This window comes from Anabas testudineus, chromosome 9 (genome assembly GCF_900324465.2).
Source record: "Anabas testudineus chromosome 9, fAnaTes1.2, whole genome shotgun sequence".
In the NCBI taxonomy this organism is placed as follows: Eukaryota; Metazoa; Chordata; class Actinopteri; order Anabantiformes; family Anabantidae; genus Anabas; species Anabas testudineus.
The window spans coordinates 18746880-18763815 of record NC_046618.1 but is presented as its reverse complement, the minus strand read 5'-3'; the positions used below and the strand labels follow the sequence as shown (position 1 = coordinate 18763815).

The window sequence follows — 16936 nt, the reverse complement described above, 5'->3', positions numbered from 1 at the left end:
CCTCCTAGAAGCCTGAGGAGTTTGAAGCATGTTTACGTGTGGAGCCACAGGTGAAATTGGTTGTGGGCCTGTGCTGGTGTTTGGAGGAGGCCATCAGAGTCTGGATAACATAATAGGGTACCCCAGAGATTTAATGTTTAATCTTGCACTTGCGTAAGGTTAGAACGTTTGGAAAATAGAGATTAGAAAGAAAGTGGTCAAAGTGCTTCAGCAAAGGCTGAGATAGGCTGAACTTTAGTCCCCAGTATGGGTCAAGCACCAGACATATTGAATACTACATCTCCCATAATGCAACGTCATAAAAGACACAAAGGTCTTTTCAATTCCACACACTATCATGTTAAACAAGGGGCTCTCTCTTAACAATTTGCAGTCTTCAAATTCAAGCAGAGATAACCCCTGACATCACTGACATATTTTCAAAGAATTGACAAATCTCCTCCTGAGTCACATAAAACATTATGCAACTGTAGTCATGAGTCAAACAGGAGACCTCTAAAGCAAATAATGCAGAAGAAACTCAGAAAAAGAACCTCTGGCGTAGGGTTTTACAGAGCTGATGTGTAATAGACCCCACCGCCCAAACCTGGAAATACTGCTGTTACTTCTTACAACATTATAATCTGCTGATTGGACACGTGAAAAGGTACAAAGGTAATATTCATGTACTGCAACTCCCAGGCCTAAACCTGAAAAGTGCAATAAATCCCTACTGAGAGAAGAATAGAATATAATAGAATAAAATACTAATGGAAATTTAGTTCATGTGGATTTTATTGGTACAATATTTAATTCAACAAACTCTCATTTGAAAAGAGAATCTTACAGAAGTATCAAAATAAGTATTTATTTTATTTTGTCTTTCATGTTAGGTGACAAGGAGTAGTCTGGTATCTAAATATCTGATGTCTGACACATTTTCTGTTCAGTATGTATTATTTATACTGTACTGTACAATATTCATATTATTCCTGCCTGTGTTAAACAACGCAGCATAAATAAAAACTTCACAAAAACTTCAGTTAGACTTCAAACAGGCTCATTTCACTCATCCCCAAACATTTTGAAATCTCACATAAAAGCTCACAAAAACCCACACACACAGCAAACATATATAAACACATAAAGGAAATACAGCTTTAATCACACATGTTCAGCCACCATGACTCCTGCTGTGTTTTCTTTAGAAAACTAAAAACTTTTAAAAATACTTTATGGGTTCCATGGATCATGATGAGGAACCCCTTGTTTGCACAGTAATATGATTCCATATGTACCATCTCCAAGAAAGAAAATTGCTCAGTTTTTATGCTGTAGTTTACAGAGGTGGCCCAAAGTCATTGCTTTGTCAGGTCAGTTAGGTGTGTGGAAAATAATAATAAGCACTGGGAAGACACAGAACCCAAATTGTCAAACCAGGAGTCGCTGGTGTCATAATCAAAATCAACTTGTACTATTTATCAAGTATACAGTAGTCTAATGTGTTATTTTGTGAAGCCAACCAATCTGCACCTCTAGTCATTTATCAGCTAGACTGTTATTGTCCCCATGAGCTATAAATCTTCATGAATGGTCCTGCGGCTGTGTTTGTCCAGCCAGGCCTGCAGCAGAGGAAGATTGTTGTCCATCCAGCGGATGTTATCCTCGATGGTCTCGTAGGCCTGTTGGATACACCTCATCCCTGAGCCCGTCTCCTCGGTCAGGGAGCCGAAAAAGCTTCGTACCTAAGCACACAAACAGAAGAAAGAGTTAACATATTACTCTTGACATGAGAATAAAAAAATATTCATCATGGGAACACAGTGGTGCAATAAAACTAAACACTCTGGTCAGGTATCAAGTGACCACATATTTAAGTGAAAACAAAGCCCATATAGTAGAGTGGTGGACTGAGGTTTGCTCACCTCATCTAGCATTTCCTTTGTAGAATACTGGTTGGTCACTCCAGTCACCATGTGTGATATAGTGCTGGAGCCAAGGTCAAACCTGTTAAGACACATTTTAAACATGTTAAGAACCTCTAAGTCTTATAAGTTAAGAGCTTGTAGATTAGGAAGCACTTTACTAATCAATTGTGGCCGATACATAATCACACAAGACTGGTTGTCAGATTTAATGATCATCAATTTGAAATAGCTTTCTCCCCCTGAGCTCTAACCATGACAACTGTGAGGTAGACTAAATCCAAAATATATTTAAGACCATTCAATAAAATTGTACAAGCTCGACTCATTCTCTCGCTCCCTGATCAAAAAAAGTGCATGAGTACAGGACTATCATTAGTGGTATAGTAACTGACTTCTTGATGAGGGTGTTCCAGTTGGCTCGGAGAAAGTCCCAGCCCAGTTTATAGCCATGTGGGTTTTTGCTGACAGACACGACCACGCCTGGTAGATCCTGTGTCTTCATCACCTCACCATGGAGGCTCTGCTCCATCATCCTGCAGAAACACAGAGAAAGGAAGTGTAGAGTGACAAGGAAAATGGCCATTGTCTTTCCTTCTAGCTGTCCTACTAAACACAATGCACACACCACTTGAGCTTGTCCTGCAGTGGGCTGTAAGCCATGGCAGCCTTGAAGCGGCTCTTGAGAGACATTTGCAGTGAACTGCGGTACTTTTCAAACAGGAAGTCCCACCCCTCTGGTGTTCGTGCTCCGATCATAAACACAGCCATCGTGACATCGACGGGAAGGCTAAAAACAGAGATTTTCAGTTCAAAAACTGTTATTGACAAGAGTGGGTTCATTGTTGATGGGCTGTGAAGCACTGTCAGCCTCAGAATACCTCATGTTGCCATCAGAGTCCTTCCACTGCTTAAAGAGCTGGGTGGCTTTGGTCAAACAAGGAGGATAGTTCCTGACAGAGCCGAACAGCAGCAGGTAACTCCTCAGCACTCGCTCAGACACTGATCCAGAGTCAGACCACTCCTGCTTATCAATCAGCCCCCGGAACAGATCCACAATATAACCCTATGAAACCAAGCAGCTGTTTAATAAACCCGTTCTCAAAGGTTTTCTTTTTTACAATATTCATTTGATGTAATTATTAATTGCAACTCCGTCTGTTTCCTGCTTGTATGTCTTTACTAACCTTCATCTGGTTCTCCAGAGCAGCCATGTCTCTCTTCTCCATCAGCTTGTAGAGAGGTACAAGCTCTCCAAAGCCCTGGGTCACAGCCATAATCTCAGTCTCTCTGGACAGGTAAAGAGACAGCTCGAGGGCCGTGTCTAGTTTCACCTTCCCTATACTGCAACACACAAGACGGACTTTAAATCAGCATCATGCTGCAACCTTTTTGCATTTTGACAATCATTTCATTTATTCAGTCTAAACACAGACCTGACCAGCTGGAAGACGTTGTGGATGAGGCTGGCGCGATCATTGCTGGTCAGGGCTGTGTGGTTGTGTTGCAGCACTTTGATAATGGAGTTCCACCCCTCGCCTGCGTAGTGCACCATGTAGAAGCCACTCATGTCCACATTGAACTTCACCCAGTCCACATCCTCTGGCAGGTACAGGACATCTGGATGGAGCATGAGAAAAGAGAGATATGTGTAAATTATGATGAATTGAAGAAATTCATGTATGTGGATAATCGGTACAAATGCATCAAAGAACAGCTTCATCACACTAAGCTACTGTACATGCTGCTACTGCATCACACTCACCAGTTTTTGTCTTAAGCAGAAAGCGGTGGATGGTGTTGGAGGCACTCGTCATGTAGGTCAGTGGAATCTGCCACAGGAATCTACAATTTAATTCAAAAAATTAAATAAATAAAATAAAAATAAATTATTGAATATGTATGCAACTTTGTAGATTTTTGCATAAAACCTTAATAAAGTTTATTATAGAGCATGTACAGAAGGTATAGTAGTATGCAAAAGCTACTTTCTTAGTGGTAGTATTTAAAAATCAGTAGTGTGGGTTTAAAATTTACTTAATATGTAGGAAAAGAAACAAACTTTTTGGAGTGAAGAAGATATTATCTGATATTTTACCCTTCAGTGAGGGAGGGGTCATCTGTCTTCAGGTAACGCTCCTGACTGAGCCTGACCTCCCGACCTCTGACCTCCACAGTGACCAGTGGAAAACCCTCCTGCAGTGTCCAAGTGTCCATGATGGCTTTGACATCCAGCTCATCACCCGAGTACCACTTCTATGTGTGGACACAAACATCACACATTTGCACATAGATTTAATGATTTAACATCGTAAAGATATTATTATTGAAACACAGTGCTTTGACGAAGCTGTTTGAAAACCTACAGAGGCTCCAGAGTCGAGGTCACGTTTGGAGCAGAATTCTTTGTGTTCCATTCGTCCTTCGTCCAGGTCATCAGAACTGCAGACCTGAAGGAGAGGCACACAAAACCGTGTCACCACTGGTGCTTACGAATTTAGGATACAATCTCAAACACATCAAATTATATGACCTGTTTCATTACTGGTACTGATGATACTTATGATCATGATAGAAAAATAACATCTAGTACACGGTAAACAGTAAATTTGATGACTTTGATTTTCAAACTTACATTAGTCAGACTCTCCCACAGGTGGCTGTTGACAGTGTTTTGGTAGCTGTAGCGCTTGAGGTATCGGATAATGCCGATCTCAAAAGCCTCTGGAGTCAGGAAGTCCCGCAGCATATTCAGAATACATGCTCCCTGAAAGAAAAAGAAAAAATAACTTCTACATGCTGAAAATTAACAATCTAAATGCAATTATTTTGTTATTTCTTCTTTTACATGTATCTAAAGGTTTTGATGTGCCTATAACAGATTCCTGGAAATGACTTTTTACTAAGTGTTGATATAACTGCACAGCTCTAATAGCCAAATGCGTCAAGTCCAACCGAACAAGGCTGACCTTATCATATGACACATCGTCAAACATCTCCTGAATCTGGGTGGGGTTTTCCACCGGGGTGGAAACTGGATGCGAGGAGCTGAGAGAGTCTACCTCCATGGCCTCAAAACATTTTTCCAAGAAGAAGTCATCCTGTTAGAAAGAGAGGGGAAGAAGAAAATGTGAGAGTGGAGAAGTGGAGAAGAGGTTTTGAATAAAAGACCAAATTCGCAGTAAAACCTATTATCAACATCAGAGTTGGTCCAAGTTCCAGTTAGTTTATTTTAATTAGATCATCAGGCTGAACTCATTAGAGCAAAGTCTGTTCCCTGTGATCAGCTCTCACCACATGCAGCTCTGGATAGGTGATGTCGAGAGAAATAAACTCCATAAACTTGGCGAAACCCTCATTGAGCCACAGGTCGTTCCACCACTCCATCGTCACCAGGTTCCCAAACCACTGAACAAACAAGAAAACATTTAAGAACAGATGTAACTGCCAAATGCTACACAAAGAAATTTAATAAATCGAGACTCGTTAAGCTGCACTGTCGACTCTGTAAACTCCCAGCCTCGATCATCTACACATATAAGTGACACATTTCTGTGTCATTGCTTCCTGACGTTGGCAACATTGTTCAACATCAAAAATAGTTTTTCATCTGCTGTTAATAATAGAACAGATGCAGATCTACCTACCTGATGTGCAAGTTCATGTGCGATGACCTTGGTGATGCCCAGTTTGTCTGAAGCTGAGGACTTGTCAGGGTCAAAAAGGAGGCCTGTCTCTCTGTAGGTGGTCAACCCCCAGTTCTCCATCGCACCTGACTGGAAGTCAGGAATAGCAGCCAGGTCTGCAGACGCCAACACAGAGCACATCACCTTCTCGTCCAATACCTATACATGTTTCTAACTATTCCCTAAGGCATGTATTCATGTCAAATTCTGTAAGCTACAATATGAATCTCATTTTAGGTCAAATCTAAAAAGACTGACCACATTTAGAAAACACATCTGCTGAGATTTAGGTGCAATAATATAACACTAACATGCACTTCTACTAACCCTGTTTGGGAAGTGGGTAAGGAATATCAAAATAGTCGTCATAGAAATCCAGCAGCTTCACAGCAGCATCCAGTGCGAAGGCTGTCTGGTCGATCTTCTCAGGTACGGCGTAGATTGAAATCTGTTGGGAACAAACATTGAACATTCAGCAATAACGTTATAGCAATTCTGTACGTAGTCAAAGATGTCTTTCCAAAATACTAGGTTTTAAAAAAAGATTCAAACACAGCATCTCTTTAGAAACAGTTTCAAAATGATGACACCGCCTCACCTTGACACCATGCTGCGTGGTCCTGCTCACAGACAAGAAATCAGACACGATATAGGCCACCAGGTAAGTACTCATCTTTACAGTGGTGTCAAAGTGATCCTCAAGCAGGCCGCCTGGCAACTCCACTGTTTTCAGCTGAGGAACAAAGAAAAAAGAGGTCAATAGGTGTTTATTTGTGAGATCTCACTTCAAAAGCCCAACTTAAACTGCTTAAAGTGAGACTCCTGCGTTCGTGTGTACCTTAGGCATGTTGGATATGGCTATGTGTCGCGGCTCTCGTATAATCTGTATGGTGAAGTTGGCTTTAAAAGCGGGTTCGTCAAAACAGGGAAAGGCTCCTCGAGCAAAGGTCGCTTCAAACTGCGTGGATGCCAGGACCCTAATATTGGAAATCAACGACAGTGGAATAAAAGTGAGATTACATACGATGCTGTAAGAAGCCTAAACGATTAATTGAACATCCTTGTTGGAGATTACAGTTTCATTCTTTTGGTGTTGACAGTCTTTTCATACAATTATTCTGCTGTCTCAGAATTATTGTGTCAATGATTCGATGATGGTAAACTCCTATACACCCACAGCAAGTTAAAATAAATGTAATAATAAGCTTCATATTCTTACCGAACTTCCCCGCTGCTGGTGCGATAGCTGCTCTTGTAGAAACCGTGGAAGCTGTCTGACAAGTTGGCAGCGAACTCCAGCTGAACCTCATACTTCCTACCTTTAATCAGCACCGAGTCTGACAGAAGGCCGAGCTGGTGGAAACGGGGGTACTCCAACAAGCGAAGAGGCCTCACACCTTCAGGTGCCAGGAGGAGCACGTTGGATATCTGCATGTGCTTGGCGTGGAGGATGATGGCGCTGGTGTCTTCACGCACGTCAAGCTGGATGCGAACGACACCGGTGAAGTCCAGGGTGGTCAAGTTGGGGTGGATGGTCAGGTCATAATGGAGGGGGAAGACGGTTGTGGGAAGCCGCATGCGGCCCCATGGGAAGGGCTCCCCGTTGGTGGCTATGGGAAGGTCTTTGTCCTGGCCTTGGTTTGGAAGCTGTGCTCCTGAAGTGAGAGGAGTGGAAACGAGAAGCAGCAGCAGGACAGGAAGTGCTGACATGGTGCCAGTGGAAACAGGAAGTCCTCTCTTCACCTGTAAAACAAACACCACACAGGTGAATGACTGGGCCCACAAATACTACAGCTTCACAGTCCTCTGAAAAAACATTTGCATTACACCTTTACAGTGTCTGTGCCTTTGTTTTTTCAATGTCTGTATCGAAGAAATGACAGGAAGTGAGACAATGACCGCACAAACAACACATGAGGAGATCTGGTAAAGCTACTTTCGATCTCTGTTGCATTTGAATAAGTTCATTGTCCAAAAGCTTTACAGAAAAAAAAAACAAGGACTCGTAATGTCCATAAACGAAGACGTCGTAAGGCTTTTATTTTTACTTCAGTGCTTAACTTAACCTTGTAATATTTATTTATTACTTACCGTGTCGTCTTGTGCGGACAGATTAAAAACCAGTAACTCAAGAGTGAAAGTGAAACAGCAGCCGGAGGATGGTGAAGTGCATGCTGGGAGAAAACAGAGGAGACGTCAGCCAGGCTGCTGCAACATGCTCAGCTGAGCGTCTGCAGCTCCGCACACAGCGACGACACTTTACTTCTCATAACCTCAGCATGGAGGGTGTAAAAAAGTAAATAGAAATACGAGGAAACATCCACCTCGAACAGGAAGTTCCGTGTTGTCGATGAGCTGCAGTAACACATTTGACCGCTAGAGTTCGCTGTTGCTTCACTGTCCTTAATGTCAGAGCAGATCCCAGTCCACTACTGACCAGGATAAAGGAAAAAGTACTGCAGTGAGGTTGTGTTTGTGCAGAAATCTAGATCAATCAATTCAGTTAAATTATGTCTGAGAGAGAGGACGACTTCAACAAGCTTCATGTACGTTAACGGTGAGGGCACAGCGGTGAAACTTAAGGAGAAAATGTACATTTTGTACTCAATTCACATTTGTACTGTGAACAGCAAACAAACTTCAAGTATAACAATAAAAGATGTATAGTAATTAACACAAACATAAAGGAAATTAGTAAAAGACCTAAGTAGGAACTTGAAATGCATGACAGAAAAAAGATTCACGTTATTTTTTAACACAGCTCGAATCACTAGATCTACAATTATTATACTATTGCCTTAAAATGTTTGGATATTACCTTGTTAATAGGTTTTCTGTTTGTTTGTTATATGACAAAGAGGTAACCTTAAAAAGGCAAGTTAGATTTGAAGTTATGAATTCCTTTAAATGTACTTCAGTTCTCGTCTTCACCCTGCACTGGAGGACAATTTTGCATCCCGAACCTCCTTTTAAGAAATTGTTTCCCAAATCTTCATTAAAAAAAAAAAACTGCTGGCAGTTCAAAGTGTCAAACGAAAGAATTGGGCAATCCTGAATAACATCTGAAATCCAAAAAATGTATAGCATTAAGAATAAATCAATTTACAACTTTGTTACGCAAACAGGGCTAAAGTCCATCTCATCTGCAAACATTAATGAGTAAACTACAATGAGCATGTCTCTTTTTTATGGGAGGCTGTGTTAGCAGCTGCACTCGTGTTGCAGTGATCAATTGGATTGAATCAGATCAGACAAGAGAACGATTTCACCAAGGAAAGACAATGATAAAAAAGGTGTTGATTGGCATCGTATGTGGGGCTGCCGTACTCACCGTCGGCATACTAATCGGCCACTTTGGTATCACTAAAGGCGGCAGCTCGGGACCATCCTGGGTGGAGGATGTGGCAAAAGATGTGGACCAGAGTCTTATTGAGAAGTTCCTTTCTGAGGTGGACAACATCCAGATTCAGGAAAACCTAAGGTGAGTTGATAAATTATTGAAACAATATTCTGTCAACCACTCAATAATCCCTGATATCATTTTACTTTCTCAACAAAAATAAATAAATAAGTGAAAACAGAAAACCACACGTGTTCACACAAGTAAAACCACTGTGTGAGTAAAGAGTGGGGTTTTATTCAGGAAATATTTGAGGCTAATCTGTATTCTTATGAAGTTCACAGGGATTGTTTCATCACCATTTTCCCAGCTGGCAACACAGGTTTCTTGAAAAATGAGTTACAAAAGCTTCATCAGGATTCACAGTCTTTTGTGGTTAACTCTGGGAACCTATTTCTCAGTTTTAGACAATACAATGTTCAATTCATCACTGACTCAAACACTTTTTTTATCCATGTGTTGCTCCACAGAGAGTTGACCAAAGTGCCCCATATGGCCACTACGGCTGGCGATGAGCAGACAGTGCAGTTTATGCTAAAGAGATGGCAGGACGCTGAAACTGGTCTGGACGACGCCTGGAGGGAGGAGTACTTGGTCTACCTGTCCTTCCCTGACCCCAAGAACCCCAATAAGGTCACAGTAGGTGAGTCCACAGGTTCTTGTATTCTGCAGTGGAAGCTGGATTTTAATTATCTATAACATCTCCCGGATTATGTCAGAAAAACCATAACTAGAAAAAACATAACTAAGCAAAAAGTGCCAAAAGGTAGATTTGACCTTTTCGTTCTGTCTAATATTGGGGAGGAAAGTTGCTAACAGCCCAGTCACCGTGAGTTCATCATTTCAGTGAGCCCGTCTGATACTGTGCTGCACGCCATCCGAGAAAAAGAGAAGACTTATAATCCAGAAGAAGACGATCCTGCTGTGGTTCAGCCGTATGCTGCATACTCTCCTGCTGGACACCCAAAGGTTAAAAGCTGAGATACTCCCTTCACTCCCCTCTGTATGAGTCTGTCGAGAATTATTGTCAAATATGTATTGACAAATGAAAATTATACTATACTAATATTTTAAACAGGAATAAGTGGAACCCAAAACATAACTCTTGCCTAATTTAAATAATGCAGTGTCACCTTACACTAATTTATATATATCTGGTTAGATAACTGGTCACCAATAAAGATAGATTGTGTTTACGGGGCTTCTACGTTAGACGGAACATGCATTATTTCTAGGAGGTGCTATAAAAATCATAAACTACCACATGCCTGCCTGTCATAACCTTTGAGGTTCCTTTTTAAACTTCTGTCTCAGGAGAGATAAGAGAAATGTATCTGATCAATCGATGTTTTTCATCTTAGCTGCTGTTGCATTTCATAACTCATCTTTGAGGTTAAAACCTTTTTAAATGTCTTATCACTTATCGATAAATTATCTACAAGTGATGATGTTGACTGAGTTAATAAACCAACAAAAGATTCACTACTATCTGATATGTAATGTTATTATCTGTGAACATCTATTTCAAGGACGAGGAGGCCGTGATAAGAGTTGTAACAACAGCAGAGGCTGTGATAAGGAAAACAGGGAAGATGTGCAGGGTTGTATTAGTCTGCATCTTACATGAAATCAAAGAAACACAGGGTGGTCTATGGTGAAAGGATTCTCAGATGGGAGTGTGATGATGTGGCTTTCTAAAAACATTCAATCACTAAATCCTAGTATTTGTTTACTGGATTACTTCTTGAATTACGCCTGCTGACGGTGTGACTTTTCTGGTGCTTTAAGGGGAAACTAGTTTACGCCAACCAGGGGAAACCGAGCGACTACCAGGTTTTGAACCAGACAGTGGATCTCAGAGGAACCATCGCTATCACCAGATACGGAGGAGCAGGACGAGGAGCTAAAGTGAGTTTGACACTGCATTCATACGTTACCGACATCTGGACTGTTTCTAAAAGTAGCACTTAGAGCTTTGATTTGTTACGACACACTTCTGGTCTTTCATGGAGATATTAAAGGTGTGAAAGGCTAACAATCACATTTTATCATTCTAGTTTTAGCAGTCAATTAAAACCGTTTCAGAAAGACTGCATCCTAAGAGCAGTGTCACAGGTTAATCACTGTCAGTAAAACTGTGGTTCTGCTGGAAAGCTACCAAGATGCTGTTTACACAGAGTTTATTAAGAAGACACGTGTGTGTGTGTGTCTCATCCAGGCTATCAATGCAGCACCCTACGGCGTCATCGGCGTGCTGGTCTACACAGACCCCTTGGATATCAATGATGGACTCATGTCAGACATCAATGAGACTTATCCTCACTCCTGGTATCTGCCCCCTTCTGGTGTGGAGAGAGGTTCCTTTAACGTTCAATTTGGAGACATGCTCACACCCTACCTGGCTGCAAAAGGTAACCAGTGACTTTTTTCTTATACAAGATACACATGGTATCACACAGGTTTTTTCATTTTTATTGTGCGTTCAGTACTGTTGCACTTTGGCCTCAACACCATGAGAGGGTCATTTAAACATAAAGATAAAAACAAGTCATTTTACTACAATATTTAACTTTTTTGTTAATGCCTCAGAAACAGAAACGTGATTTGTTATGTTGCAGAGGACACCTACAGGATTCCAGCTGAGGACATCACAGGGATTCCTCCCATTCCAATTCAACCAATTGGATTTGAGGATGCTTATATATTAATCTGGTCTGTAACTAGACGCATTTTCTTGTGGAATTGATACAGCCCAAAATAATTTGTCATGAAAAACATGTACCATTTTCCATTTGGCCATTTCAGTGCACTGGATGGAGAAAACGCTCCACAAGATTGGCAGGGAGCATTTAACTGTACCTACAAGTATGGAGGCCCAGGATTCAAACCTACATCTGCTTTCAATGGCAGGTACTCAAGTGCCAGACAAAAGTCACCCATTAACTGCACTGAAATCTTGTTGCTTCATATTTCTGAAGCTGTGCGTCTGTTCCAGTGACGTTAAACTGGACATCTTCAACTACGAAGAGGTGAAGAACTCCTCCAATGTGATGGGAATTATCAGAGGAAGTGTTGAGCCAGGTGAAACTCAAAGCAAGTCAAAGCAAATTATCTTCTTTATATTTGTGATTAATCTTTGTCTGCTGCGTGTCCTGTGTGTATTTACGGCTACAGACAGGTATGTGATCTATGGAAACCATAGGGACAGTTGGGTTCATGGTGCCATCGACCCGAGCAGTGGGACATCAGTCATGCTGGAACTGACCAGGGTGCTGGGCAGGATGGTCAAGCAGGGTAAGGAGAGTAATGGCTCACAGACATACAGTATGTTACGTGGGTCTGAACAAAGAGTTCATCTCTGTTCCTCTATGTGCCAGGTCAATGGAGGCCTCGCCGGTCCATTATCTTTGGAAGCTGGGGAGCAGAGGAGTTTGGCCTTATTGGATCTGCAGAATATACAGAGGTGATTTTCAATTTATCCATTAGACATAACACCAAGCAATTGTTATGGTGATGTAAATCCACATCTAAACTGACTGTTTTGAAGCAACTTTTTGTCTTTTCTTCAGCAATACTTCGCCAAGCTCAGTGAACGCACCGTTGCTTACATCAACGTGGATATAGCTGTTTTCGGTAAGTGCTCCACCATGTAATCATGACATTACATTTTTAACAAGTTAGTAGTCGTGTCAGCATTCATTTATCTTCTATTCCTCAGCCAATGCCACCCTCAGTGCTTCTGGGATGCCATCAGTGCAGAACATCATCTTCACAGCTGCAAAACAGGTGAGCTCACGTGTTTCTCTCCAGCATTTTAACTTTAGTAATAAAACTACCGTAATGTCCACACACTAATAGGAGCTTATGACGCGTGTTTATTGTTCAGGTTGACGCACCTGGACTGGTCTCAACATCTGTTTATGACAACTGGATAAAATACTCCAACAGGACAAGTCCAGCACATGGAGTCATTCCCAGGTAATGAGCTGCAGTTACACCTTTCAATTACATCAGTCTTTTCCTGACATGTCAAAATGCCTGCTGTGGCACAGAAGGTAATTAAACACGTCAATGAGAGCATGCAGTAGAAAGTCTGCACGACGTCTTTCACAGTATTAGTTATATAATTAATAATGTAATAGGCTAAATTTAATTTTTACAGGATAACCTCTTATCATGTAGAGCAGGGGTGGCCAACCCTAGTCCTCAAGAGCCACAGCCCTGCATGTTTTCCAACTGTCTCTGCCCTACCCTCTGCTGATTACATGGATCAGGTGTGTTCAGCCAATCAGAAGCAGGAAATGCAGAGATAGTTGGAAAACATGCAGGGCTGTGGCTCTTGAGGACTAGGGTTGGCCACTCCTGATGTAGAGGTTATTGTATTTTAAAATCAGTGCCCTGAAAAATTAAGGTTTGCCTTGGTCTTAATGAAATGTGCTTCGTTTGTTCCACGTTGTCTGTCTTCCTTTGACAGGATTGGATATCTGACGGGAGCAGGAAGTGATTACGCTGCCTTTGCCCATTACCTGGGAATCACTTCCATGGATATTTCTTACACATACGACAGGGTACATGAAATAATGCATTCACACACACACACACACACACACACACACACACACACACACACACACACACACACACACACACACACACACACACACACAACCTTTACATCAGAGCTTTTTCAGTCTAACATGAGTATATATGCTGTATGTAGTATGTAAATACTGGGTATGGTAAAATATTTTCATGATAGTACAAGTTATTACATTTACTGCATTCAAAATATTCTGATAATAGACAAGTTTTACTTTTAAGAGATCCCATTTTACCTTGTGTTTGATTGAAACTGTTGCCACATCACGACACGGCCGAATTGAACTGAACTCATTTAGTCAGTTGTGTAACTTGAAAATTTTTCCTCATACAGAGTAAAACAAATGCTCGGATTTACCCTGCGTACCACACAGCTTATGACACCTTTAACTACGCCTCAAAGTTCATTGATCCTGGTGAGCAAAGCCGCCTCTCTTGTTATCACATTCCTCATCTTTTGTGAAGTTTCACGGCTGAATAACAAAACATTTGTCCAACATTTCTATGGAACATCTCATTCTACTCCCTTTTCCTCTCAGGGTTCCTCAGTCACCAGGCCATTGCCAGGACAGCAGGAAACGTCCTGATTCAATTGGCTGACAGCCTGGTGCTGCCATTGAACTGCAGTGACTATGCTGAGACTCTGGAGGACTATCTCAAAACAGCAGTATCTCTATATGAAGAGAAACTAGAGTCTAGGAAGATATCCATGGGTAAGAACAGAGGCGCTGGAGACGCGACGATGCAGAGGGATACTTCTGTACACAAAACACATTAAGAGAAATATATATGTGTAATTCTTCTGGAGATGTGATAGTGTAGTCAGGCAGAAAGCAGCTAGTAGCCACAGGGGGTTAGAGAGAAAGAAATCATTGCTGAGAAACTGCAATTGTTTTGTTTTAGAACCTCTAAAACGTGCAGTGGCCAACTTTCGCAGTGCAGCTTCTCATTTGGACAATGTCATCCGCACTTCAGACCTGGCAAATGAAACGTAAGTGCACATGCATGTACAGGCATTAAGTTTTAGAATAAGGACTCAAATAAAGAGAGGAATGACTGAGGTGAAGCAGGATCGTGACATCTACATACGTGCAGTATAAATCCATTCTCTGTGTGTACGTCTTCTCTCAGACCACTGAAGGTCAGAGCAATCAATGACCAGCTCATGCTACTGGACCGAGCTTTCCTGGACCCTCTGGCCTTTCCAGATAAATATGCATACAGGTAAGAATTCTATATAATAAACCCTTGTATTTCTCACACCTGGCATTGTTGCCGCTTCCCAGAACCCTTTTACACTCTTCTTATTGCATGTTAGGGTTATTGTCAGTGATAATGGGCTTCATCAATACATCACATTGTATCAAGGTGTATCTTTGTTAATTGCTTAGCTGCCTGTCGTTGTTATATTGTTCTTTATTTCCCTGTAGGCATGTTATCTGGGCTTCAAGTAGTGCTGGCCAGCCAACCTTCCCAGGTCTGGCTGATGCCTTTGCCAACGCTGACTTATCGGGTCAGTCCAGCGACTGGAACAAGGTCCACTATCACCTGTCAGTGGCGAGCCAGGCCATCGAGGGTGCTGCTCAGACACTAGTTGATGTCATATAGATTAAGAGGAGGAAGGAGTGAAGAACTACACATGCTCAGGGGTTTTCAAAAAGCCGGCAACTTTCATCCACGATTCAATTATATGTGGATAAATTCAGTGAGGGCTCACCAAAGCTCAGTGACCTACCATAACATGAATTATGTCTTCTCTCTTTATCACTTTTTTATTATTATTATTAAAACACGTCATTAAAGATGAAACACTCTACTCTAGGTGTTCATGTATTTTAAAACTGAATGTTTTTTTTTTGTACATGAAAAATCTAACAACCACTGGAGCTGCAATGAAAAACCAACAGGCAAACATGATGAAGACTGTGGCAATAAAACACACACAAAGACTTTATCTAATCTTGTCATGTGCTTGTAAAAGACAACCCTGACTGGGATTTCTTCAGATAATCAGCTCTTTGATCCTGTTTATGTTACATATAATTATATTTGTATCTCCTGATTGGGATGTACCTCCACTAAAACAGCGTGACTGAACATCTCTGCATGAATTCACTAATCTCATTTGATCTAATCAACATTTTTAGGGTTTTTAATTTTTTAAACACGTAAACATTTTCCTCAAGCAATCCATGAGAAAGGATGAAGTAGAGACGTGCAGGATGTAAGACGAGCGCAGTAGGTGTGTTCTAAATAAAACGTATTCATCAGCCAGAGGAAAGCAGAGAGTCACTGCAGAGATTTTATAGCAGAATGCTGCAGTGTAAATTAACTGGGTTTATGACCCAGACGTTAATGGATGAAGACAGTTGCAGACTGGGCAATGTAATGACACAGGGAGGGGAAAGGCTTAGATTAAATTGTTCACAATTACGCATGTATTACCAACTGTTAAGGACATTTGACAGCACTGCAATATTTGATTAAAGCTAAAAAATATTATTTATAGGAATGTACCTATTGCGGAATAGTGAATCTGCAACAAAGACCTGTTTGGGCCTCAACTGCATGACTGATGCAACAGAGAAAACGGGATGTCCTACTGCAGACTTGGATGTAGAGCTGCAGCACCACAACTCATCACCAGGGGTCAGAAAATGTTTGGAGACAGTCCCTTGAACCAAGTCAGCATGTGGGATCACAAGTGCTGTTGTCACACAGGTGAAGTGACAGCAGAGCCTCAGTCCCCGTCTCAAGATAGTTCTGCCAATGATGCTAAAGTTAAACCTCAATAAATGTTCAGTTATGAGTAATGAAGAAAAGTGAGGGAAGACTTTAAAAAGCTATACAAAGAGAGATGGGTAAGAAGAAGCATGAAAATGATTCCCCTGTGAACATGGGGGTTTCTTCCTCCGTAACCTTTCCTCTCAGGTTCTCCCATAAACACAGCTCTCTCTGGGACTGCTGGTTTTATCCAGCCCCCTCCCTTCTGGGTAAAGGTTACAGCGTTTAGCCACATCCATCTGAGCCTTTGGAGCCACGGAAGAAACACAACTTGGGAGCAGCACTGATGTGTTAATGAATAACTGTGTTTGTGTGGGCTGGTGGACGAGAGAGGTGGGTAGGTTCATTTATTTTTAACCGAAAACAGAGCAGAGCTCCTCTGGACCTTGGTTGTTCTTAATTACAAATGCTGCGACAGTGTTGGTCGTATGGAATTAATGGCATTTAGCACAATTTGTTGGGTTTACAGTATGCATTCAGAAAAAAAGTCTGAGCGGTTTCAGTGAAGAAGAAGTCCGAAGAGGAAGTACTTTACAGTTTAAAAGCTGCTCTCAAATAGATTT

General features: G+C 41.5%; 2 protein-coding genes across 2 annotated transcripts; one reads left to right on the top strand and one right to left on the bottom strand.

Moving 5' to 3' along the window:
- Positions 1 to 756: 756 nt before the first annotated feature.
- Positions 757 to 7764, bottom strand: erap1b (endoplasmic reticulum aminopeptidase 1b). Its single transcript, XM_026343429.1, has 19 exons — positions 7682 to 7764; positions 6810 to 7333; positions 6429 to 6567; positions 6189 to 6323; positions 5918 to 6038; positions 5552 to 5706; positions 5199 to 5312; positions 4874 to 5005; positions 4540 to 4671; positions 4271 to 4354; positions 4003 to 4160; positions 3670 to 3749; positions 3341 to 3524; positions 3092 to 3248; positions 2786 to 2970; positions 2533 to 2694; positions 2300 to 2440; positions 1905 to 1986; positions 757 to 1724 (listed from the first exon to the last, which is right to left on the bottom strand). Exons 2-19 carry the CDS (start codon positions 7298 to 7300, stop codon positions 1554 to 1556), a joined length of 2823 nt encoding a protein of 940 aa, XP_026199214.1. The 5' UTR covers positions 7301 to 7333; positions 7682 to 7764; the 3' UTR covers positions 757 to 1553.
- A 1009-nt stretch (positions 7765 to 8773) lies between these two features.
- On the top strand, positions 8774 to 15444 carry naaladl1 (N-acetylated alpha-linked acidic dipeptidase like 1). The gene is made up of 19 exons (XM_026343430.1): positions 8774 to 9071; positions 9461 to 9633; positions 9838 to 9959; positions 10779 to 10898; positions 11209 to 11401; positions 11609 to 11702; positions 11796 to 11900; positions 11986 to 12071; positions 12165 to 12284; positions 12368 to 12453; positions 12560 to 12623; positions 12709 to 12776; positions 12877 to 12968; positions 13465 to 13558; positions 13924 to 14005; positions 14129 to 14302; positions 14493 to 14580; positions 14721 to 14813; positions 15020 to 15444. The coding sequence occupies exons 1-19, from the start codon at positions 8779 to 8781 to the stop codon at positions 15195 to 15197; spliced, it is 2325 nt and encodes a 774-aa protein (XP_026199215.1). The 5' UTR covers positions 8774 to 8778; the 3' UTR covers positions 15198 to 15444.
- The last annotated feature ends 1492 nt before the right edge of the window (positions 15445 to 16936 follow it).